The 22,975-nt window shown below is 47.0% G+C and overlaps 10 protein-coding genes across 10 annotated transcripts; 4 read left to right on the forward strand and 6 right to left on the reverse strand.

Moving 5' to 3' along the window:
* Positions 1-433: 433 nt before the first annotated feature.
* BT62DRAFT_299279 (fructosamine kinase PKL/CAK/FruK) lies at positions 434-1,959 on the forward strand. The gene is made up of 5 exons (XM_043180410.1): positions 434-1,083; positions 1,131-1,150; positions 1,201-1,244; positions 1,295-1,377; positions 1,429-1,959. The coding sequence occupies exons 1-5, from the start codon at positions 566-568 to the stop codon at positions 1,610-1,612; spliced, it is 849 nt and encodes a 282-aa protein (XP_043045847.1). The 5' UTR covers positions 434-565; the 3' UTR covers positions 1,613-1,959.
* Positions 1,772-6,208, forward strand: BT62DRAFT_926549 (DNA-directed RNA polymerase II subunit RPB2). The gene is made up of 10 exons (XM_043185062.1): positions 1,772-1,954; positions 2,008-2,525; positions 2,576-2,866; positions 2,917-3,426; positions 3,474-4,436; positions 4,498-5,702; positions 5,755-5,782; positions 5,834-5,851; positions 5,900-5,971; positions 6,025-6,208. Exons 1-10 carry the CDS (start codon positions 1,945-1,947, stop codon positions 6,088-6,090), a joined length of 3,681 nt encoding a protein of 1,226 aa, XP_043045848.1. The 5' UTR covers positions 1,772-1,944; the 3' UTR covers positions 6,091-6,208.
* Positions 6,179-8,701, reverse strand: BT62DRAFT_1071496 (uncharacterized protein; the record flags this gene model as incomplete). The annotated part of the gene is made up of 11 exons (XM_043178763.1): positions 8,580-8,701; positions 8,470-8,526; positions 8,312-8,418; positions 7,877-8,243; positions 7,677-7,822; positions 7,526-7,618; positions 7,313-7,475; positions 7,107-7,250; positions 6,922-7,050; positions 6,723-6,869; positions 6,179-6,663 (listed from the first exon to the last, which is right to left on the reverse strand). Exons 1-11 carry the CDS (start codon positions 8,671-8,673, stop codon positions 6,179-6,181), a joined length of 1,932 nt encoding a protein of 643 aa, XP_043045849.1. The 5' UTR covers positions 8,674-8,701.
* A 110-nt stretch (positions 8,702-8,811) lies between these two features.
* On the forward strand, positions 8,812-10,633 carry BT62DRAFT_1000088 (nexin sorting protein; the record flags this gene model as incomplete). Its single annotated transcript, XM_043176611.1, has 9 exons — positions 8,812-9,048; positions 9,098-9,233; positions 9,283-9,337; positions 9,387-9,474; positions 9,522-9,735; positions 9,793-9,956; positions 10,018-10,320; positions 10,366-10,518; positions 10,574-10,633. 9 exons carry the CDS (start codon positions 8,812-8,814, stop codon positions 10,631-10,633), a joined length of 1,410 nt encoding a protein of 469 aa, XP_043045850.1.
* Positions 10,619-11,775, reverse strand: BT62DRAFT_1071498 (DNA-binding protein). Its single transcript, XM_043178764.1, has 8 exons — positions 11,738-11,775; positions 11,660-11,686; positions 11,445-11,608; positions 11,283-11,398; positions 11,132-11,235; positions 11,012-11,079; positions 10,859-10,963; positions 10,619-10,812 (listed from the first exon to the last, which is right to left on the reverse strand). Exons 1-8 carry the CDS (start codon positions 11,766-11,768, stop codon positions 10,750-10,752), a joined length of 678 nt encoding a protein of 225 aa, XP_043045851.1. The 5' UTR covers positions 11,769-11,775; the 3' UTR covers positions 10,619-10,749.
* Positions 11,776-11,882: 107 nt separating this feature from the next.
* On the forward strand, positions 11,883-13,392 carry BT62DRAFT_1000090 (uncharacterized protein; the record flags this gene model as incomplete). The annotated part of the gene is made up of 4 exons (XM_043176612.1): positions 11,883-12,037; positions 12,089-12,567; positions 12,618-12,772; positions 12,820-13,392. 4 exons carry the CDS (start codon positions 11,883-11,885, stop codon positions 13,390-13,392), a joined length of 1,362 nt encoding a protein of 453 aa, XP_043045852.1.
* A 10-nt stretch (positions 13,393-13,402) lies between these two features.
* On the reverse strand, positions 13,403-16,592 carry BT62DRAFT_984230 (ATP-dependent DNA ligase). The gene is made up of 11 exons (XM_043189840.1): positions 16,234-16,592; positions 16,159-16,209; positions 15,207-16,071; positions 14,966-15,159; positions 14,699-14,914; positions 14,442-14,633; positions 14,104-14,383; positions 14,035-14,057; positions 13,905-13,983; positions 13,796-13,853; positions 13,403-13,744 (listed from the first exon to the last, which is right to left on the reverse strand). Exons 1-11 carry the CDS (start codon positions 16,483-16,485, stop codon positions 13,477-13,479), a joined length of 2,478 nt encoding a protein of 825 aa, XP_043045853.1. The 5' UTR covers positions 16,486-16,592; the 3' UTR covers positions 13,403-13,476.
* A 481-nt stretch (positions 16,593-17,073) lies between these two features.
* Positions 17,074-19,117, reverse strand: BT62DRAFT_977880 (MFS general substrate transporter; the record flags this gene model as incomplete). The annotated part of the gene is made up of 11 exons (XM_043189307.1): positions 17,074-17,277; positions 17,347-17,435; positions 17,485-17,602; positions 17,654-18,107; positions 18,159-18,215; positions 18,268-18,326; positions 18,373-18,449; positions 18,505-18,684; positions 18,751-18,781; positions 18,834-18,918; positions 18,984-19,117. The coding sequence occupies 11 exons, from the start codon at positions 19,115-19,117 to the stop codon at positions 17,074-17,076; spliced, it is 1,488 nt and encodes a 495-aa protein (XP_043045854.1).
* A 282-nt stretch (positions 19,118-19,399) lies between these two features.
* On the reverse strand, positions 19,400-20,715 carry BT62DRAFT_1071502 (NAD(P)-binding protein; the record flags this gene model as incomplete). Its single annotated transcript, XM_043178765.1, has 5 exons — positions 19,400-19,630; positions 19,701-19,849; positions 19,901-20,078; positions 20,125-20,579; positions 20,637-20,715. The coding sequence occupies 5 exons, from the start codon at positions 20,713-20,715 to the stop codon at positions 19,493-19,495; spliced, it is 999 nt and encodes a 332-aa protein (XP_043045855.1). The 3' UTR covers positions 19,400-19,492.
* A 13-nt stretch (positions 20,716-20,728) lies between these two features.
* Positions 20,729-22,969, reverse strand: BT62DRAFT_1071503 (uncharacterized protein). Its single transcript, XM_043178766.1, has 4 exons — positions 22,908-22,969; positions 21,357-22,855; positions 21,158-21,305; positions 20,729-21,108 (listed from the first exon to the last, which is right to left on the reverse strand). The coding sequence occupies exons 1-4, from the start codon at positions 22,921-22,923 to the stop codon at positions 20,879-20,881; spliced, it is 1,893 nt and encodes a 630-aa protein (XP_043045856.1). The 5' UTR covers positions 22,924-22,969; the 3' UTR covers positions 20,729-20,878.
* Between the last annotated feature and the right edge of the window lie 6 nt (positions 22,970-22,975).

The following is a 22,975-nucleotide window of genomic DNA, read 5'->3' on the forward strand; positions in this document are numbered from 1 at the left end:
TTTATATGGACATTTCTTTGTCTCCACTTCCTATGTACACACTTACCAGAACCCATTATACCTCACGCATCGATACATTCGCATGTACTTGACATAGTTCCCATATTTCATTATCTTCCGAAGATGTTTGATAAGCAATTCTACCAGCAATATCTCCCTGGCTCCAATGGTATGACTGCTAAAGCATCTCAAGAGACTGTCTCTCGAGTGTTGGATCCAATTCCACTGCAGGAAATTCTACTTCATAGCTTCAATTAGGTGCTACTGTCGCGGTAGAGAAAGCCACGGGGGCTGCACAGGATTACTTGCATAGTCTCCAAGAGCACTGGCAGGTATCAATGTCAAAAGTTGGTGATACAGACGATGCGTCTCAAAAAGTATGAGAAAGGCTTCAGTTAAAGCAGGAAAGTAAGGTTGGTCACCCTAACTAATACTGAGATCATGCTTTGTTGCGTATAAATACTATGAATGCGCGTCCAGCAAATTGCTGACTCGTCGACCACAACTTACAAACATAGATATTTCGATGACATCATTTTCCATCAGCGCTTGAACTGATCCCTGCATGATGGTTATACCTCAGACTCTTCTAGAGCAACTCAAGAAAGTTAATCCCGCTGCTGAGTTCTCTGGATCACTCCCAAGGATTCGATCATCTCTGGGCGACACGTATTTTGCCAAAGTTGGGCGTCCGAGCGAAGCTGAACAGTATAAAGGAGAGGTCGAGTCACTTAAAGCCATTAATACCGCTGCGCCCGGTCTCGCACCCAAGATCATCGCGTCTGGGGTTGACAATGGTCACCCATATTTTATCTCAGATTATAAGGACCTTCGGGGCTTATCGGACAACGCTGGAGCGGAGCTTGGAAAGCGTTTGGCTACCGAATTACACCAGTACAGTTCTGACCGCGGATTTGGATTTCACGTGCCGACGTTTTGTGGGGCAACCCGCATGAAAAACGGGTGGTTTGACACTTGGGAGGAATGCTACAGTGAAATGATAGGAGACTTGCTTAGCCAACTCAAGGGGAAGGGCGCGAGGTACAACAAGCTCTGTCGGAAGGGAGAGGAGATAAAGGCGAGGTGAGTTATTTGAGAATCTGACATGATCATTCCACACAATTTTGCAGGGTCATTCCAAGGCTTCTAGGTGCGATATTTGTTCTACGTGAGGGTGCAAGACGCCGAGAGTAGAGATAGGTCCATTGAAGATTAAGCCAGCATTATTGCACGGGGATCTGTGGGTAAGTTTTCCGTTCACTTACGCCTGAGGATACATACTGAAGATGATAAGAGCGGAAACACGGGACTCGAGAGATTAACCGGACGACCGATAATATTTGACCCATCGTCATTCTATGGGCATAACGAGGCGGAGTAAGATGTTGGTTGAATCATGTGAACCATATTGACACGTACCACGGACAGCCTCGCTATCGCGAGAATATTCGGCGGAATTCCTCAGTCATTTTTTGCAGTATATCACCAACATTTCCCAAAAACCGAGCCTATCGAACAATACGAACTGCGAGGTGATTTGTATGAACTCTTCCATTATTTGAATCATACCATCTTGTTCGGAGTAAGTGCACTCACCAAAGTATTGGATTAACGTTGAATGGGACTCATAGGGAGGCTACGCGTCAAGTGCAGAAGGAAAAATGGACAAACTGCTAAGAGAGCAGTAAAATTCTTGTGAAGCTTTTATATAACAGATATAAACAATGCGAGCCATTCAAGCTCAACACCTGTAAACATTAGCTGAATAACATCTTGATCTACAACCACAGGGACAACCTTTACCTACCTAGTTCTGCCTAGGCATTTTACGGCGTGTCCACCCCAAACCGTACGACTTGCTATCAGAAGGTTATCCAGCTGCTTGAAGGGCACGATTCGAGCTCTGAAGTTCGATTTCGCTTTTTTGGCGTCTGAAATTGGGACATGAGTCAAGGTATCACTGTATAATTAACATTCTAGGTTTTCACTTATTAACATTCTCTCGAGAATTCGATTATTCTGAAGACCCTTATACGTATGACGACACGAATTACGATGTGGGAGAAGAAGAGGAAGACGATGACTACAAAGAGATAACGCAGGAGGATTGCTGGACCGTCATATCAAGCTTTTTCGAACAAAAAGGTCTCGTGCGACAACAACTCGACTCGTTCGATGAATTTGTGCAAAACACGATGCAGGAATTGGTCGACGAGAATGCGGACATTATTCTAGACCAGTCGGACCAGCACATGGGCCGCGACGGCGACATGACGCGCCGCTACGAACTGAAGTTCGGTCAGATTTATCTTTCTCGCCCCACAGTCACGGAAGGCGATGGTGCGGTGGTACCTGTGTTCCCCCAAGAGGCTAGGTTGCGCAACCTGACATATTCAGCGCCGTTGTACATCGATATGACTAAGAAGGTCATGGTTGGTCGTGAGGATCCAGATGCTGCACCTGGAGAGATGCAGTGGGAGTCGGAAAATGTCAATACTGATACTGCAAAAGTTTGGATCGGCAAGGTAAGTTTTGTTCATCCTGTTTCCTGTCAGTCTCACCAATGAGGATCAAGGTGCCCATCATGTTGCGGTCGACTTTTTGTATTCTTCGTGGGCTTCAAGACCAAGATCTTTACGATTTGAACGAATGCCCATACGATTCAGGAGGTTACTTCATCATTAATGGATCTGAGAAAGTGTTGATTGCCCAAGAACGTATGGCTACAAATCATGTGTACGTTTTTGCCAAAGCACAACCAGCACCTATCAATTTCCTTGCCGAAATTCGGAGCCTGGTGGAGAAGGGAGGAAAGACTATTAGTCAGTTCCAGGTGAAAATGTTTCATAGACACCAGGAACGTTCGGTGAGCACGTGTGTTGTTTTATCGCAGGACAGTGTTCATAAGCACCTTAGCTCGGAAACGTAATGAAGGCTACGATTCCGTATATTAAAGTCGACATTCCAATATGGGTGGTCTTCCGTGCTCTTGGTGTCATCTCGGATCGTGATATTCTAGAGCATATCTGCTACGACATGCAAGATGCGCAGATGCTTGAAATGCTCAAGCCCTGTATTGACGATGGGTTCGTCATCCAGGACCGTGAAGTAGCGTTGGACTTCATTGGCAATCGTGGAACCACCGCCGGTCTCTCGCGTGAGCGTCGAATACGGTATGCACAGGAAATCTTGCAGAAGGAGATGTTGCCGCACGTGTCGATGTCGGAGGGTTCAGAATCGAAAAAGGCATATTTCTTTGGGTACATGATCCATCGACTTCTCCTTGCTGCCTTGGAGCGCCGAGAACTCGATGATCGTGATCACTTCGGAAAGAAGCGATTGGATTTGGCTGGTCCGCTACTTGCCAATCTTTTTCGTATGCTATTCCGAAAACTCTCTCGGGACGTGTACCGATACCTTCAGAAGGTATGCATCTGGATGGTTTCCAGTCGAATTTTCTGACCTTTAGGTAGTGTGTGGAAACACACAAAGAGTTTAACGTCAGCATGGGTATTAAACACCACACTATCACAAATGGCCTCAAGTACTCTCTTGCCACCGGCAACTGGGGTGACCAGAAGAAATCAATGTCATCTAAGGCTGGGGTGTCGCAGGTTCTCAATCGTTATACTTATGCATCAACACTCTCACATCTCCGCCGGTGTAATACCCCACTCGGACGTGAAGGGAAAATCGCTAAGCCTCGACAACTCCACAATACTCATTGGGGAATGGTTTGTCCTGCCGAGACGCCAGAAGGTCAAGCTTGTGGTCTGGTTAAAAACTTGGCGCTGATGTCGTGTATTTCCGTCGGATCGTACTCCGCGCCTGTCATCGAATTCCTGGAGGAATGGGGTCTGGAGACTCTCGAAGAGAATGCTCATTCGGCAACACCTTGTACAAAGGTGTTTGTCAACGGTGTCTGGATGGGGGTTCATCGTGACCCTGCAAACTTAGTCAAAACGATTAAGAAACTGCGGAGAAAAGATGATATCAGTCCTGAAGTGTCCGTCGTGCGGGATATCCGAGAAAAGGAACTGCGATTGTACACCGATGCGGGGCGAGTCTGTCGACCGTTGTTCATCGTCGAGAACCAGCAACTGGTTTTGCAAAAGAAGCACATCAAATGGCTTGTTCGTGGAACCAACGATGATGGTGAGGAGTATAAGTGGGAGCAGCTGATAAAGGGGGGTGTTATTGAGCTGCTGGATGCAGAGGAGGAGGAGACTGTCATGATCTCAATGACACCGGAAGACCTAGAAAACTCAAGGCTACAGCAGAGCGGGGTTGACATTCATGCGAACGATGGTGACTTTGATCCCGCCGCTCGTTTGAAGGCTGGCATTAATGCCCACACATGGACGCACTGTGAAATTCATCCTAGCATGATTTTAGGTATTTGTGCTAGTATCATTCCTTTCCCAGATCATAATCAGGTATGTGACTATGGACACTGCTTTTGTCAATGTTACTTACGCCCGGTATCCTTTATCTCAGTCTCCTCGTAACACGTACCAATCCGCTATGGGCAAGCAAGCCATGGGTATATATCTCACCAACTTCCTGATTCGCATGGATACCATGGCCAACATCCTATACTATCCTCAAAAACCTCTCGCCACCACACGATCCATGGAATATCTCAAGTTCCGAGAGCTGCCAGCTGGACAAAATGCCATCGTAGCCATTCTGTGCTACAGTGGCTACAACCAGGAAGACTCCGTCATCATGAACCAGAGCTCTATCGATCGGGGCTTATTCCGGAGTATCTACTATCGAAGTTATATGGACGTGGAAAAGAGGAACGGTATTCAGCCGTTGGAGTTTTTCGAGAAACCCATGCGAGAAAGTACACTTCGGATGAAGCACGGCACGTACGACAAGTTGGAAGACGATGGTCTCATTGCCCCCGGTACCGGTGTGGTTGGAGAGGACATCATCATTGGGAAGACCGCACCCATTCCTCCTGACAGTGAAGAGCTTGGTCAACGTACCCGAATGCACACGCGACGAGACGTGTCAACACCGTTGAAGAGCACAGAGCGTGGTATCGTTGATCAGGTGTTGGTCACTACGAACCATGAGGGTTCGAAGTTCGTCAAAGTTCGAGTTCGGGCCACGCGTATCCCTCAAATTGGAGACAAGTTTGCTTCAAGGCATGGTCAGAAAGGTACAATTGGTATCACCTATCGACAGGAAGATATGCCCTTCACTTGTGAGGGCATTGTGCCGGATATCATCATCAATCCTCATGCAATTCCGTCCCGTATGACGATCGGGCATTTGGTTGAATGTCTGCTTTCCAAAGTGGCCACGCTCATTGGAAATGAAGGTGATGCCACTCCTTTCACGGACCTCACTGTCGAGTCGGTTTCGACCTTCTTGAGACAGAAGGGTTATCAGTCTCGGGGGCTCGAAGTGATGTACCATGGGCATACGGGGCGTAAACTGCAGGCACAAGTCTATCTTGGACCGACATACTATCAGCGTTTGAAACACATGGTGGATGACAAGATTCACTCTCGCGCTCGAGGACCGGTACAAATACTTACAAGACAACCTGTGGAGGGTAGGAGTCGGGACGGTGGCCTGCGTTTCGGAGAGATGGAACGTGATTGTATGATCTCTCATGGTATTGCCGGTTTCTTGAAGGAGCGGTTATTTGAGGCTAGCGACGCTTATCGATTACACGTTTGTGACATGTGAGACGGTTTGTGTCCTGACCTGCATAGCTGCTGATTTTCTTCAAAATAGATGTGGGCTAACAGCCATCGCTAACCTGGTAAGTTGTGTCTCTTGCGCGTGGTCATGCCTGATATCTTATTTCATCCAGAAAAAGCAAAATTTTGAAGTAAGCATTCTTGTATCTTTAGTTTATCACGGATTAATGGTCTTCTAGTGCCGAGCATGCAAAAACAAAACTGCTTGTTCACAGCTTTACATCCCCTATGCTGCAAAGTTGCTCTTCCAGGTATGTGACGGCTCGTCAAAAACAACCGTCACGTAACTAACTTGTGACATCAGGAACTACAAAGCATGAACATCGCTGCACGCCTCTACACCGTTTCGTCTGGTCGCATTCGGGACTAATGTCGATTACTTTGCTATCTATGTATGACGTTGTGAATAATATACAAGATGAGATAACTATCTTATGTACGACTAGACACGAGAAACATTAATCATCTCGATTCCTTTGTTCGCCACCGTTCATAAGACCCCGCCGTTCGTCTTCTCCATCATGGCCATCAGTAGAATGCCGCTGCGAGTATCGCTTTTTGGTCGGCGAATCTTCATCGTCGCTCCCTCCTTCTTCATCACCGATTTCAAAGACAACGCTATCCTCTGTGACACCGCCTACGGTTCGCGTTGCGCCCACTAGTGTCGCCTCGTCGTCCTCACGAGCTCTGGTGCGACTTTCCAGAGCTTCCATGTCATAGTCTTCAGCATCTTCTTCGTCTTGAGCAATTTCATCCGACATCGCTAACGTAGACATCCCAGGCCAATAAGTAAGTGCACCACACGAAAAAAGTAATACATATCTTCTGTTGTTCTCAGATGGTCGCCAGAGATAGGCTATCGTTACGAAGGCGAAAAGGTAAAGTAAAGCCAGCCAGCCATCAAGAAGCCACCAGCGGACTTTCCATGACTTTGCGGCGTAATCTGTAATAAGATTATGTTATATAAGATGACAGAGGTTCGCATGAACGAGGTGAGATCACCTTCAGCCAGTCTGCCCGAGAAAGAGAAGGAAGATACGACAAAGAATATGGCAATCACAACCACCGTTAAAAGAAGAATGCGGTATAATCGCTCAAACATTAGCAGCTTATAGCGTTGTTTACGGGCTTTCAACTGCGCAATCGTTGCTACATGAAATGTCAGGCCAGCGTAAGATGATTATGCGAACGGAGCACCGACCATTCAAGGAATACATGATCCACAAAAGGAATCCGCTGAGAGTGAAGGCCAACGGAATTACAAAGAGCAATAAGACAAGCGCCGAGGTCGACTCTAGCTCGAGTTCCACAATTCCAACAGCATATAGTACTGTTATTAATAAATCAACAGACCTGTAATCGATATAGAAGGTCGGTGGTACGCACTTCCAAATATAAAATGGGCACCGGCGAGTATTTGGCATTTGATCATCGTCCGGCCTAACGATTCGCGGACCACGCTTAGACCTAGGGATACCACAAGCAACATGAAGAAAGACATGGAGTTTCTTCCGGCATCCAGGATAGCGACTGTAGAATGGCCAAATGGAAAACATTAACAGCGGTCATTTGCGATGGCGGTGGTGACTGACCGACTATCAGAAACACCGTAGAGGCTGTGCTTTTCCCGTGAGCGTTGAGATAACGGTAGTACACTAAAGAATTAGTGAAGCATAAGCAGATGTAGGATTTAACCCTACCCCAATTTGCAATCATTTCGATGACAAGTAACCCAACCAAACCAGAAAGATAGTACTGGAGTACAAGTCAGTTACGACTGCCACTCCCAAAAAGCCAAAAACTACCTGAATCGGTAGAAGTTCTTGAACATGCTTATAACATAGCCATCCCCATGCACCAGCGAACGTTGCGTACACCAGAAACATAACGAAATAAAACTAACAAAATTGCAAGAAAATCAGACAGACACAGCGATGCTTTGTATTAGAAACTGACAGTGACTTTAGGATAATCAGTTGCAGGCAACTGACCGTCAAAGGTGTTTTGAAAAAACACAAGCCCGTTGTACGATGGATGGTAAGGCACATCCGTAGGAGCTCTGACGGAGGTGGCTGAATTCCTTACAGTGACAGGAACGATAGCTTGCAATGGGAATGGTCAAGATGCAGACATGACAGACAGAGAATTCGGCTCACCGACACAATAGTAACCCGTTTTCCGTACTAGATACTGTATGGGTTCCGCGTACAAATGAATCCCGTTTGGACTAGGGTTGAGGGAATCTCGAGGAACAACTTCTGAGGAGTGGCGTCGCCAGGGTGTTACAGTTTCATCATTGGCAGAGGGAGGGATACTAGGTAATCCGCCAGGAGCATTTGCCCAAAATTCTGCGGAAGTAGAAGTTGCATTTGTATCCGACGTCCGAGGTAGCTGGACCCTCGCCGACCAGAATGAAGTATCATTTATTGACTTCCCGGAAGGAAGATCAAGTATAAACCGTCCTAGCTCGCTCACAGTGCAGAAGCCTCCAACGACTGCGCTCGAGGTGCACACGTAGGTTTTCTGCTATGCAGCTTTATTGAGTACAAGAGACTTCTCAATGCACAAGTCATGTATGTACGACCACTCACGGGCAATAGAGCGTCTGCAGGCGAGGTGACTTTCCCGAGATACTCTGCATCTGCCCATTCGTACACAACCATTGCCACATTTCCCTGAGAAGTAGCATCGAAGCTGACTTAATATGAAGGTAAGACGAAGGCAACAAATCTATTCTGCCATCACGCACCGTTAATATATGTCGACTGGCTTCCCCACATACCGCTACATATTTGACGGGAGTAATCTGAGATATGAAATGATTCAATTGGGCCAAAACCACCAACACGAAAAACCTGCCTGTATCCACCACAGGGACTTGATAAGAAAGTACCGAAGGAATGAGAAAAAGCCATGTGAGAAGAAGAATAACAGGATGGCTGAAATCAGCCATTGTGACGGGAGGTAAGAACGTGTTTGTTTACGCCTGCTATGTATCCTGTGCCTCCTTACTTCATCACCAATTCACGACACACATCAGCCCGTCTGGCCGTGACCATCTCTACTCTCAGCCTCATCTGTTCACACGGCCATGCTTGGCGACGACGAAGACGTTTTCGACAGCGTGACTTGGGAATCACCTACAGATCCTACCTACAAGGTAGAAGCGCCACCGTCGGGACCTGGTTTCAGACAGAGTACAGCAGATAGCAGTGAGGGGCCTCACGACCCAAAGTGGGAAGGCTATCTCATTACAACGGTCAAGGACCCAGTGAAGGAGCTTGCAGAAACAAAGGATGCATATGTCTCGTATCTTGTTACAGCAAAGGTACGTCCTCGGACATTTGTGAACGCTGTGGCCTCAGCAGTTTTCGTAGACAAATCTCCCAATATTTTCGACACCCAGCCCTTCATCTCGCCGACGATTTCAAGACTTCGTTTTCTTACGTGAAAACCTAGTCAGGGACTTTCCAGCTTGTGTAGTACCTGCACTGCCGGGAAAACATAGGCTAGGTCCGTTTGTGCAATGTGCGGCGGACATGTTTCTCATGAAATTATTAAGAGTACATCACGGGGGATAGGTTCAGTCCAGAATTCATGGAGCGGAGACGTCTAGAGTGAGAAAGCTTCTGCGGTCTTTGATTGATAGCTATTGACTCTTCGCAGTCTTCACCGGTTTCTTCAGCGACTATCTCGGCATCCAACTCTACAGCGAAGTACACTAGTTAGGGCCTTCTTTGAATCCACAGAATGGGTGCGCGAGGTTCCCTACTGTTTGAGTTTGCGCTTATAGGCCATCAGCACGTCCATATGCATCATCATATCGCGCACCCACCTGGACCGGAGCCTTTGCCTGGAATAATTGATAACATCTCCGACACCCTCCTTAATGCATTTTCGCGAGTCCGAAAACCTGATGAGCGTTTCCTTTCTATGCGTGAAAATGTCGACAAGTTCGAAGAAGGCTTAAACACATCTGAGCGCCTTTGGAACAGGGTCCGGGGTCGTACAAGCGGTGAGCTCATTTCTTTCTGGGTTCTACGCCCTTCTTTTTTTTGGCCAAGCATCTGAGCTGAAAGAGACGGAAATCCGGAATCCGCTGAAGACCTCACAGCGGATTATCATGATCTGGCAGTCGCTGTTCAAGGTCTAGGATTTTTGGAATCAGGTATCACGGACCCGCTCAACCATTTCTCGAATACGTTGTTAGAGTTCTCAGCTCTGTTGCGTCATAACGTGAGCCGGTCTTTCGTCTACATTCATGATTATGCCTTCTCATGGATGGTCATCTGTAAAGACACAGACGACAACTGATCCCTTCCTCACTCATTTACATTCTCTTCTCACCTATTCTCATGCCAACCGGGCTGTTTTAAAACTTCGAGATCAAAAACAGCTTGATTTTGAAGAACTCTCCGATTACTTATCAGGTGTTACGGCGGAACGTGATAGACTCGCTGCTGTTATCAGTGGTCATGCGGGCAGCACTGGTCTTGGCCTTAGTGCGTACTTGAAAGACCGCGTGGATGCGATTCGCGGTGCCGACGATGACCGAAGTAGGGTAGAAAGGATGAAAAAATTGGACGTGAAAATCAAAGAGGTTAGTCTGCTTCTAGTTTATACGGTGAAGCTAATGCCCGCTTAGCTCCAGGATGCTGTGACAACTGCTCATGAGACATCAGACGCCTTCAGTGACGAAACCTTACGGGAGCAGACCGTGTTTCAATACGCGAAGGAATCCGAAATGAAAGAGATGCTGGGGAATCTTGCAGAAGGTCAAATTGAGTTTTACAAGGCCGTGAGTCCCTTATTCTCCAATCGGTGTTATGTCTATCGACATCCTTCTGCTACAGGCAATGGAGGAATGGGAGAGAATTATACCAATCATTCAACGGATTCGAGTGGATGTTTAAAGTTTAGCGGACAATTTATCAGTTCCTCTTCTATCGCTGCATTGTATTTTATTATCATAGCAACTGTTTTGATAATTTGATCTTGAAAATCTTTTTTCTAGCACAGCGGGGTGAGGTTATTTCGTGAGATCTTTCTCTTTGTTCAATTTCTCTTCGGATTCTTGAACAGCAAAGGAGAGCTGGCATAGATGAATGCTTTTCAAAAGATGATGTGCCACGACTCACATTTATAACGCCGGTGTTGACAGCCCGAATAATAGAGAGCTCAGCTGTTTTGGATGCGCCGTACGTTGTGTGTCGAATTTCAGCAGGCATCCAAGGAGGGGGTTCCTGATCAGCTACAATGAGAGGCATGCATGTAAAAACAAACACACGCACGTCACTGGCTACGGTCGAGGGGACTTTGTCGTCCTTAAGTTCTATGACAATAGCAAAAGAAACGTTGTCTGCAAGACTGTCAGTCTGTGTAAATATGAACCATAGAAAATATTTCCTGACCACCCAAGCCCAGTTGTCCAAGCTGCGACTCCACCATGTTAAGCTTGACTAAGAAGGATCTAAAATATTGCCCAAGCATTCCGGTACTCATGGCATTTTCAACGCTGCTTTGTCAAAGAGCTGTTGACGGGAACCTTCGTGGGCGTATTACCTTGTGTCCTTATTAAAGCCTTCAATTTGAACCATATTTTCGACAGCAAAGATGAACCTCTCGAGGGGTTCTTGCTCTTTGTTCTTGATAACCATGACAACTTTGTCTATATTCCCCTGATCCGAATGAGCACAACACGGAATAGCAGATGTTAGTACATACGCGACTCAGTTCGTCGCTCACAGCTTTGACAGCGCCAGATATGTATTCATTGAGAGCAGGATGGCGAGATTGAAAGACAGGCATGTCATACTTCTTGCGGCGAATGAACAGATCCGCTGGATATATCTGGCGTACGTATAGAATGGTATGTATGGCCACCTCGACTGTCAAGTTAAATGATTAGAAGTCGTGTTGGGGGGTGCTCTCGCACGTACTGAAGTCGGTGATCCCTTGCACCGTCTCTGACTACCGTTCAGTAGAAATGGAATCGGAAAAGAGGGCTAAGCACGCACGATTGAATGTTAAGGGGAAATTGGCGGTCATCTTTACATAGGTAAGCCGAATTACACAGCCATCAGCGTTGTGACATCGCGACGCGATATTCAAACTCCGCAGACGCGCCTCCTTGACTCTCTAGTACCTCTCTAATAGCAGCATATGTCGAACTCGAATCCAGCAACGAGTCCTATCAGCGAGGGGGAGATGAACATTCGACAAGCTGGACTAGTGGACAGCTGTTTTGAGGAAGACCAGTATGAAGCTGGACTTGCCGTTCTCGACCAGCTTCGCTCTCCGCACCGCAGACCAACAGCGTGAGCTACGTGCTCTTCATCTAGTACTCTTTCAGCTGAACAAAAAGCAAGTTCGCATATCCGACAGCTTCTGTACATGGCTCTATCCCCCCCTTCGTTTCAGATAAATGAGGTCGACATCACCGCCTCCCCTACAAAAATTAACAAAGGTCTCAAATTTCGCCTCACGACTGAAGCGATCCGAACTGCACAGCGGCTTCTCTTGTCTTTCGCTCTCACAAATACACCAAAAGGCCTGTTTCGTACTATACCAGGTTATGAAAAAGCAGTTCCCTCCACGGAGGGGGATGACGATTCTGTTGTTGCTCGGGACTCCCAGTGTATCATTCGAAGCAAAAGTTGCTGGAGTCTGTTAAAACCAGGGTTCATTAAAAGTTCCACACCAGCCCCTCAATCCAGCGGCTCAAAACGCCGTTGCTCCCAACCTGACGAGGAGGATGATTCGGTGATGAGCAAGAATGCATGGCCCACGCTAGAGTGGTTCATTACGATCTTTGAAAAGGACGAGTCAATGACTGAAGCAGGCCAGCGTGCGTTTCTAAACAAGACACAGATACATTCAATCTAATTCAAATCTCAGCTCCCTATTCGGAACTCCTACTATCACAAATACCTCCCACAAGAGACGGGAAAGGACCTCGATGGGAATTGAGCACTCCGCTCGATGTTGTATTCTGTTGTCTGAAGCAGGAGAACGAAAGCTATCGCAAACTGGGCGCGCGACTGATGACATTAGTGCGCTTCCTGCTGTATTTCTGGCCTTTGACTCAGCCTGTTTCCAGCTCATCAATCTCTCCCTCACGATACATCTCGATTACTCTATTTTCGTCTCTTCCGTTTTCTCTAGATTATCTACTACATCAACTGATTCGTTTGTATATTTGATGCTCAGTCTCGCTCCGTTTTCATCTGTGCTTCGATTCAAGATCTCTCTCTGTCAACATTTCCTCCGTGACCACGACAGACATGTCAATAACCTGCCTGCACGACCTAAACCTCAGGCACGTGCCCCTCCAAGGGCTCGCGGGTCCAACACCACCACTCTTCCTTTCGCTGAAAGGCCCGCCACAGAAGCCACGGTACAGTTCGTTGCCAGGAAAGTCGCCTTGCCCTCGGCCAAAGAAATTGCTCGTCTAGCGGGCTTGGAAGCGACTGCTTCGTCCGTGTCTATCCCTAGAATTCAGTTCGAGCTTGTGCAAGCATATACTTTGCTGCAGCGTCAGTGCGTTGAAGAAGAACGGGACCAGGATTGGCTAGCCGGAGTTTACGGGGACAAATTAACGGGTGCATTCGGAGGCGCATGCGAAGAAGGTCGTCAGCTCAGACAAGTCCTGAAAACTCTCACTGATGCGTAGCTTAAAAAATACTGGTCTCACAATTACATATAGTCATTCCATCTGCAGAGACTTGGATCGTAAAATATGATCCCGAGTAAACGACTACCCCTCCTCTTCTTCCCCTTCGTCCTCCTCTTCAGCACCCGAGCAACTAACATCGATGTCAACCAAGTCGCCTTCATCATGGCCCCCTTTCCTTCCTGACCTTCCTTGCTGACTTGTGTACATGTCAGCAAGGAATTGGGGTGTACTCGCTTGTGATATTCCTTTGTCTTCCCTGATCTTGATGAAGCGGGGGAATCGGAGACTAAGGCCTTTCGTACTAGAGACCAATCCTTTAGCTGCAATAGAGACTGGGCTGATGGTAATACTAAACAGCAAGCTGAGTTGTAACTGATGCATTTGAGCAGGAAAAACTTACTCCGCCCCTCGTATCTCCCATACTTCTTGTGGCTTAAAGTAAACATCAGGTCGAAAGCCTACACATACCACTTTAGCCCAGCTAAGGAACATCACAGGGATGGACCTACCGCCTAGCTCGCAATCCCAAAGGGGCTTTTGTGAACAAACGTCTGAATCTTCCGTTAAAGTATACCGATCAGTGACATCCTTTGTTCTCCTTCAGTTAATATGAGAGACACAGGCGACGCACGAACATACCTTGTAGAAAGTGTCACTGAATCCTGAAAGCCGATGAGCTTGGCCAAATCATGCAGACGTATAACATACCTGACATGCACTTGCAGACCGCAGTGGCACGTCCCGAACTTGGGTTCCACATAGCGAGGAGGATGGGGCTCCAGAACTTCGCTTTTCGACCATTACCATTCCAAGCACCGATTGGAATGAGGTCCAACGAATCAGAGACCCCACCTTCCATAACATAATCCTTCTTCAATTTCATCCATGCATATGTGCGCTTGTCTGCATTGTATGTAGCAAAGAGAGGCTTCTTGTTCGAGCCCGTCTCCTTATCAGGGGTATACTCAGGTATTTCTGTGTCCAGCAGCTGTGAAGCGTCCGTGAGATAATTCTCGAAAGGTGGTCAAGAGTTCTGGGCCACGGACTTTAATCATCAAGCCCTCGCTACGACTATCAATAGCTTTCGCCCAAAAGGCTTCAACGGCTAGACGTCCATCGACACTTTCGCATCGTTCGACGTGATCGAAACGAGTCCGTTCCTTAGTTCCCATGTTCAGTGGGGAGAATCGCGTTTGGAGGAGTGCACGTCGATGACGAAAGTCTGTTTCTAGTAGCTTCTAGAAATATAGAAATACAAACAAAATTATTCTGACAATCTGGTAGCAAGACGGAAGATACACACCTTCCCATCCAGATACATCAAATCGAATCCAAAGACGCACACTGGAACTTGAACGTCAGACAAGTTTACGTCTTTACGCGCACGGGTAGACAATTCTTGAAAAGTGCGTAGGCTTCCGTCGCTAGGGTCAATGGCGACTATCTCTGAGTCCATGATGAAATTCTGTGCTTTTGATGACAATAACATGCGCTCGACGAGAGCAACAACATCAGGATACTGAAAAATGGTCTCTGTTAGAGCTCCTTTACGGGCACTATGCCAACTTACTTTACTTGACATATCTTCCAGATGACGGGAAAATATGCTAACCTTTACGACGTCATCTGTAGGTTTCCAAGCATGTATCTGCGCTCTTTGCCCGTCGTACTTGAATTCTGCAGTGAAAGGGAGGTCGCCCAGACGCTCGTAGATCTCATCCAAAGATCGTATGGGACTACCAAGGTTGGGATACAAAGGAACACCTGACACTGATCAGATCATATCAAGAAAAAGTACCAATAGTTCTTACCGACGGCCAGAGGCACTTTCTCTGCAAGACCATCCAGCCTAACTTCGAAGAGTCCCTTTATTATATGATCATAATTGGGATGCTGGCAGAAGATCTGGCGAATCAGAGTCTCAGCGTTTTTGAATTTCCCATATAAAACGTCCCGAGCCGAATTAGATTTGCCTTCCATGACAGGACAGGCGGCGTCTAATAAGGTCTTAGTGGCATACCAGGTAGAATGCTCTGGGATCGCGAACTTCAACTGGGAGTCGAGCGGCGTCAGTACAATGGCCCTTGCTAGCGCCGTCAGAATCGACGTTCTCACTGCCCCAACACGAAGATTTTGGCATAAAGTGCGGACCAGGAAGCGTGTTTCCTCTCCTTTCGCCGACACCAAGAGCTTCTCAGCGATGCTTTGCCTCTGTTTCGAGGCTCCTTGACCTTTACTCTTTGAGATTTTCAGGAGAGCCTCGTATACATAAGGAACAAGCAATGGAGGATGGGGCAACAATGTTCGCATGTTCGATTTCGCCTCGACTGCAACATCTCCTGGATCGCCAGTCTTATTGTATAACTTTCTAAGGGCGGAAGATGGTAGGCCAGAGACGTGTTGGATCGATTGAGAGATGGTAGATGGCCCTAAACCTAGCTCAGTTTGGATGTATGGAGGCGACAAAGTATTGGAGAGCAAATAAATAGCCGGAAGTAGCGATATAGGATCGTGCATAAGAATGATGCGAAATGCATTTGTTAGCGAATTGATAATGGAAATGCGCGAGCGAGTTCTCGCCACTTCGGAAAGTGTGTTTGCGAGAAACGCGTAAGGTACAGAGGAATTTTTAGTTGTTCCGATATGATTCGGTGGGAAAAACAACGACGGGTCCGACTTGAATAGCGACACATCCTGCGAAAGTGTTTCATAGGGTGGATGTCGAAAGTCTTCTTCATCCCTGCTCAAAGTCATCACCAATACTGAGGGCTTTGTGACAGGTAAGGAATCATGTATGGGGCCTAAGACGCCGGGCTCAACACCCGAAACAGAACGCACGAACCCGGAATCCCATGAATCAACATCGACAACCTCTCGGGCAGTAGAGGACGTTTCTGATTGACTCGAGGATCCTTTATTGCTCTTGGGTATGGAACTTTGCGAGCCTCGCTTTACGGACGGACTTGCAAGGGACTTGGACAGATTCAAGGTTGATTTTTGGGGGGAGAAAAAAGAGTCAATCTGAGTCTGGTCAGCGACTTTTCTACGTTTAGTACCAGGGGATGCAAGTGGTGGACGACGCTTGGACATGACAGAGCGAATGGTTACCGATTACATCTCGTTGAGATTTGATGTCACAAAGGCTATCGGATTGTCCGGTATGGAATACAAGACTGGTGCCTTAGATCCCCCGATACCCCTCTACCGCTTTATATGTTAGTTTTCAATTAGCTAATATCTGGACATTGATTAATACTTTTATATGAGAATATTTTGTCTCCTTATATAGTAAGAACGTATATGTGTAAATACCGGGTATTGATATAACCGGTGTATAACCGGAGCGTACCAGTCTTGTATTCCATAGTCTGGCCCATAACAGAGCCTAGGTTCACACCTGGGTCGGTGAGATTCGAGGTCAGAAAGCGCTAAACGTATCTCGACGAGGAAGCTCGAGTTCACACAAGTGATAGTTGGTAAAACAAAAGTTGAATTCTTACTACTCCCAATATATACGCCTGTAAAAGCTCAGACTTGATTGTAGCTATGACCTTCGGGAATGCTCTGCAGTGCTCTGGGGAGTGAGAGAAGTATATGAATATGTCAAGAAGGTGAAGGGACACAAAACTATAAATGTGGAGGCTCAGTTGAGCCGAGGTACGCATAGCCCCAACAAGTCTACTGTGTCGGAGCAGTTAATAATGCCCGTCTTCGTTTGATACGCCGAGGTGGACCAATTTGGATAGTCAAGTAAACGAGAGGAATCGTCAACACACAGATCCCAGCCAGCAGAATGTAAGTCCACCCGGGACCAAGCGCTCTGAGAAGGAGATCCATCGTAGAAACAAGCACAGCTCCCGCGACACAGCGAATGAAGTTGTTCTGAATGAAAATTAAGAATTATTCAGCAGTATTAGTACGCAGATAGTTAAGCAACATTTTTTCACTTACACACGCTGTAACAGATGAACTTTGTGAAGGCATCAGATCGACAAGAAGCGTTTGTGTCGAGGTCATGATTCCCATGGTCGTGAAGCCGACTTCGAAATTTAGTATTTGTATTAAAAAAGAAATAGAAAACATTCTCACTGGCTACTTGCAGCAGTAGCGGCCCTGCAAGATTCACTCGCTCTTGGACGCACCAGCCATATCCAGCGCAACATGCCGCAAATATTAGCATGCTGAAGGGAACCAGTCCAAGTCGAGCCTTAATAACGCCATGAGTGTCTACGGTGGTTGAGTATAGAAAAGGCTCTACCTTCTCAATAGGAAAGATGTCTTCGATTCCAGTGTCGCTTTTCTCTAAATTACCTGGGCCCTGAGCAGCTATCACTGACTTTCGCAACCTTCCATATCCCTGATCTAGCACGCGGCCTAGCACAGACGATCCAAAAAGCATCCCTCCCCCAATAGCCAGGTAGCAAAGACCGATTTGAGTTTGATTCAAGGAAGGATAAGCTTCACTGAAAAGCGTCGACATTGATGCAGTTACTCCGTAATACAAAGAATTGATGACCGCATTGACGCTCAAAACCACGACAATATCGAAGTTATTCAAAATCCGAAGAGGATTACGAAAAGGTGTAGGTAGTGGCCTTGCAAAAGAGGGATCAGAAGTTGATTTCCCAACAAGTCGAATTAAAGGTCGATAGATTTTCGAGGAGACCGCACTTCCGTCTCCTACAAGAGACCGTAGTGTTTCGGGGAGGAATCTACATAAGGGTGATAAGTAATGAATCACATTGTGTGGCTTGGCGACGCACAGAACAATGATAACGACGCATGCGACGGAGGAGATACATAGGAACCAAAATATAGATCTCAAACGATAAGTGAGCTCTTCATGGTTATGATTATCTTGGAACCGATTACCTCCAACCTAAGCCATTTGAGAGAGCTCCACCTATGACTGGCCCGATGCATGGCCCAAACTGAATGTGATGAAGTCGAACCGTCAGCTATGACCATAGGGCTTACCATAGGTCCCAGATTATACAGACCATAGAACCCACCACGTTCTGCCGGAGCTGCGATATCTCCGATAGTGCCCACACCTTTGGTCACTATTAGGTAATAGCCAACAGAAACGAAATATCGAAATAGGTTTACCTAAGGCAATAGTACTAGCAGACCCGGCGGCTTGCACACACCTAAGCACAACGAGGAGCCAGTAAGCAGAAGTGGGTACAAGGGCCAATCCAATGCAAGATAACGACAAGATCAGTAGGCACGCTGCAAACATTGGTCGTCTTCCAACTTGATCAGCCATAGTTCCAAAAAGCATAGGAGCTAATGATCCATTTCCCTTGTTTATGAATGTGCTAGATTGCAAAGACATGTAGAGTAAAAACTTACACAAGCCCTGGAAGACCATGTACACTGTAACCTAAAACGGTATGAGATTCAGAGAGACCCTATTGCGACCGAAAGGAACTGACCGTTATATTTACGAGCTCCGTCGATTTCTTGAAATCCACAGTCAAAACAGGAATAGCTGGAAGATAGATATTGGCAGTTAATGGACTGCAGCGATGATATGGAAGTGAGAAAGTAATTAATGCGCAAGAATCTCCACTGAATATACTTACCTGAATAATCCGGCAAATGCAACTAGTGCTACGATGAACCATTTCTCTTTTGTGGAATACACGCTGTACGGTTTCTCTGTCTCTTGCGGTGCCCTTAGGGAGACTGTCGTGTTTTCAGGCGCAGACTGAGGCATTCCAATCGTTGAAAGATCGGCGCTCTCCATAGGTCTAGGGTCACTCTGCATGTCGACTTGTTGTGACCGTGCTGTGGTGCAAGGAAGAAAGAGGTCAATGACTAAGCTCCAGGGATTCAAGTTAATGACAATTGTTGTTTCATAGAACACGGCCGAAAGCATTGAATCGGAAAAGATCGCCCGAGCCTCACGTCAGCGCACGTACAGACATTATGGCAACGCAAGCTTGATGCTGGATAACGGCTGCTTTAGTGGACTTCGTCTATCGATATCATGGTGATTGTCGATGGAAGTGCGGGGGCGCAAATTGAAATAAATTCTGAAAATACAACATGATCGTTTCAAATTGTCCAGAAACCAATAATAGATCTTGCGTCATCGAAGATAGCCAGGCAAGACGTCATGGACGGATCGTGGAGGTTCGCAGTACGTTCTTAACAGCTTTTCGAAGGAAACGAAATTCAAAGAACCTTCCACATCTTGGACGACGTTGTCGGATTTGAGCTGTTCAATCTAGATAAAAGCCAGAATCAGCTCTCAAATAAGTCCTGAATGAGAATGTGGTTAAACACCAGTGCTTTACCTGTGCGCGAGTGACTGTGAACATATTGAAGGGCAATTTCTCCAAGAAAAAACCTTGGACTTGTCCAACAAAGAAAGGCAGAGAGACTATAGGACGATGTCGGCCATTATACTTGAGGACGAGGCTCATGAGTTCTCGGTAAGTAAAAACTGAGAGAAACAGTCAGTTTAAGATGATCAGGGTGATTATAATTTGCTCACCATCGGGCCCTCCGGCCTCAATTATTTTACCGTACACCTCTTTTTTCACTTGAGTGTCGGCAGTCGCAATAATCTCGACAGCGCGCGCCAAGTCTTCGACGTAAACAGGCTGGAACCTGCTGGTGCCACCACCGAAAACGGGCAAAAATGGCAGCAGCTGGGATAAACGCGAGAATCGCTGTTGATATGTCAGAAACAAAGACAGTTTTCTTTCAGAAACACACATTGAAGAAATCATCCTCTGGACCGAATACGAGACTTGGCCGAATGACAGTTGCACTTGGGCAATGCTCTAAGACAGAAATCTCGCCGAGTCCTTTAGTCCTCGTGTATGGAATGCTACTCGAAGGATCTGCGCCGATGCTGCTAAAATGTACCAATTTGGCTCCGACAGACTGAGCGGCTTTTGCAACGTTCGAAGCTCCCCTCCACTGTATGTCCTCAAAGTCTTTAGGAGAGCCATGCATGATACCGATGAGGGAGATAACCAGACTGGATTTTTCGAAAGCAGCTGCAAGAGAGGACATATCTCGCACATCGACAGAGACAGGCGAGAGCAGCGTGCCGCACGGAATAGATTCCTTTAATTGATCGTAGGACTTCTGGGGGTGACGGGATGACAGCTGCACACAAAAATTGAGCTTCTGACTCCTTGTCAATGTTCGAGCAATCTGTTTACCTGGAAAAAAAATAAGCGTATGAAGATGACGAATAACAATTCACCGGGTTCACAAACCAATGAATCCAGCCCCGCAAATAACAACTTTTTCAGCCATGAGTGAAGGGGAAGTGGAAGCAAAACGAATTGGCGTCATCGTGCGTCATAGTCGGCATTTGCAATGATCACCGCAATTTTGTATTCTGCTGTGTGCAATTCGTTACCTATAAACTTCTATGTTTCTACTACTCATACGAAAGAAAATAACGATAAAACGTGTATAAGTTTAATGTGTTAACACAAATCCCGCGGAAGACACATCATGAGTTGTCAAAACTGTCAGCTTGACCGACGATTTGAATGTCATCAGTAACGACTGGTTTCCGACTTTGACTACGTTTCCTGATTGTTGGTGTTGTATGTGTAGATGCCATAGCTGAATCAGGAGCACTCTGTCTGTCGGCAACTGGCATGGCTGGCGTTGGCGCCAAGATTTGTGGCACTGGACCAGAGAAATCCTTCCCCGTCATACGCGAAAGCGTTCCCACATCTTGGCAACCTTTAGCACGGGTAGAGGCAATATAACGCTGCTGACATACCAACCGGCTTGCTATGGTTCAAGCAATAATTGATCCGTGCATGGTTCTTCTTGTCTTCCGTCTTGAACTTGTTCTTGCAAGACTTCCGGTCACGGCCAGGTAAAACATAGGCGATGAGTTCGTAGTTTTCCCCGTATTGCGAGAGAGCCTGGAAAAATGCATGAGCCCAATGAAATGCAAACTTATGAATTAAGCTTACATCATAGAACAATTCTGTCTCTTCTGCACTCCACCGAGAGCCACGGAATCGCTTCCCATATGTGCCAGAGTTCGTAAATTTAGTAGTATCCGACTCTATGACGTGAGTGTAATTCTCAGTCTCGTCGTTTTCGTCGCGGTCAACGGTCAATGATTCCTCGTCGATAATAGTTTCCCCGTTTGGCCCAATTCGCACCTGAACGTTGTAACGACTGGTGGTTAAACCCTGGGAATAATCGAAACCATTACCCGTCTCATCTATTGCAGCAGATGAGGATGCAACGGGGCCAGTAGGGGTCGAAGGCAGCTCTGCAGAACCTTGCTTATTGGCATTGACTTCTGTCGAATCCCTCTCTTCGTCACTTTCCGGGTGTCCGTATTTCTTCCTCTCCATCAGGACTTTCATTCTTGCCCGTCTCTCCCTATTCCGGGCTTTCCAGGCTGTGTGATTGCCTTGAATCTCGGCCGCTTTGCTGCTGATACGACCTTGACCTGTATCCTGACAAAGAAGGGCCATAGTCACAACAGTTGGATCGATCTCTTCGCCAGGGTCAATATTTGGGTCGAAGGGAGGTAAAGACGGTGACCGTTTTCTCCGCGGGGGAAGTTTGGCACTCGAGCTTCGTCTCCGCCTTTTGGGAGTTGGGGTTCCAGAGTCGAGTTCAGGCTCAACTATATTATCTTCTTTCTGCAACTTCCTCCGCTTTCGAGTCGGCTTCTGCTCCCGACTCTCCTTCTGGAAGTCCTTCTTAGTACGCTTTCCTCGCGTTTCGGTTGACACAATGCCATTTTGCACATGCTTGTCTTGCGGTGGTTGTGAGTCCAGTGCAACAGGCGTTTCAGAGGTTGCGTTCCGCCTGGCAGATTGTCGCGGTGGTTTCAGTATGCTTTCAGCATCCAGGGCCAGTTGTGGAACATTACCAGTACCTGAATTATGCAGAATGTGCTGAAATGTTGTCAGCTGCTGGTCAAATGTACCGAATTCGGGAATGGGGACGACTGGGGCAATAGGAAAAGTGCTGGTCAAGGAAGGATCAATGTAGGTAGGCGGATCCTGGGGTTGCAAAAAAGATTCTGGTACTTGTGATATAGCCTGGGAAGAGGGGAAGGAGCTAGATTGATTCACAGAAACGACGACAGGCAGGGCTGCAGCATCGGGAAGAAATCGGTGAAATTTGGTGGAAGAATTTAGGGGAGGAACTGAAGAGGTTACACGAGTCGCGGATGTAGAAGACACGGCTAAGACTGGAGGTGCCTGGGAGTTGCGGGACGATTGAGAGTAAAGCGCTGGTGGAGAACTAAATGAATTTTGGACTTGGCGGTTTTCAGGCGAAGGATTGGACTCGGTTACATCGACAGACGGGAGCGTAGTTATTGATCCCAAGGACGTCTGTGGGGGGGCATCTGATTCGCGAATATCCCGTTGACTTGAAGGTTCAACAGAAACTGTAGAGCGCGCCCTGGCCTTTATAGCAGGCCTGAATATTGCTCCTCCTTTTTCTGTGGCGCGTGTCTGAACACAGTGTGTGGTAGAGAGTAAGTTTGCACTCACGAACTCGGGTCGTCATTTCAATACGAATGCAGGCCCAAGCTCATGGGAGTCTTGCTTTGTTTAGGCCA

The sequence above is a fragment of the Guyanagaster necrorhizus genome, assembly GCF_019112545.1.
Source record: "Guyanagaster necrorhizus MCA 3950 unplaced genomic scaffold BT62scaffold_2, whole genome shotgun sequence".
Taxonomy (NCBI): domain Eukaryota; kingdom Fungi; phylum Basidiomycota; class Agaricomycetes; order Agaricales; family Physalacriaceae; genus Guyanagaster; species Guyanagaster necrorhizus.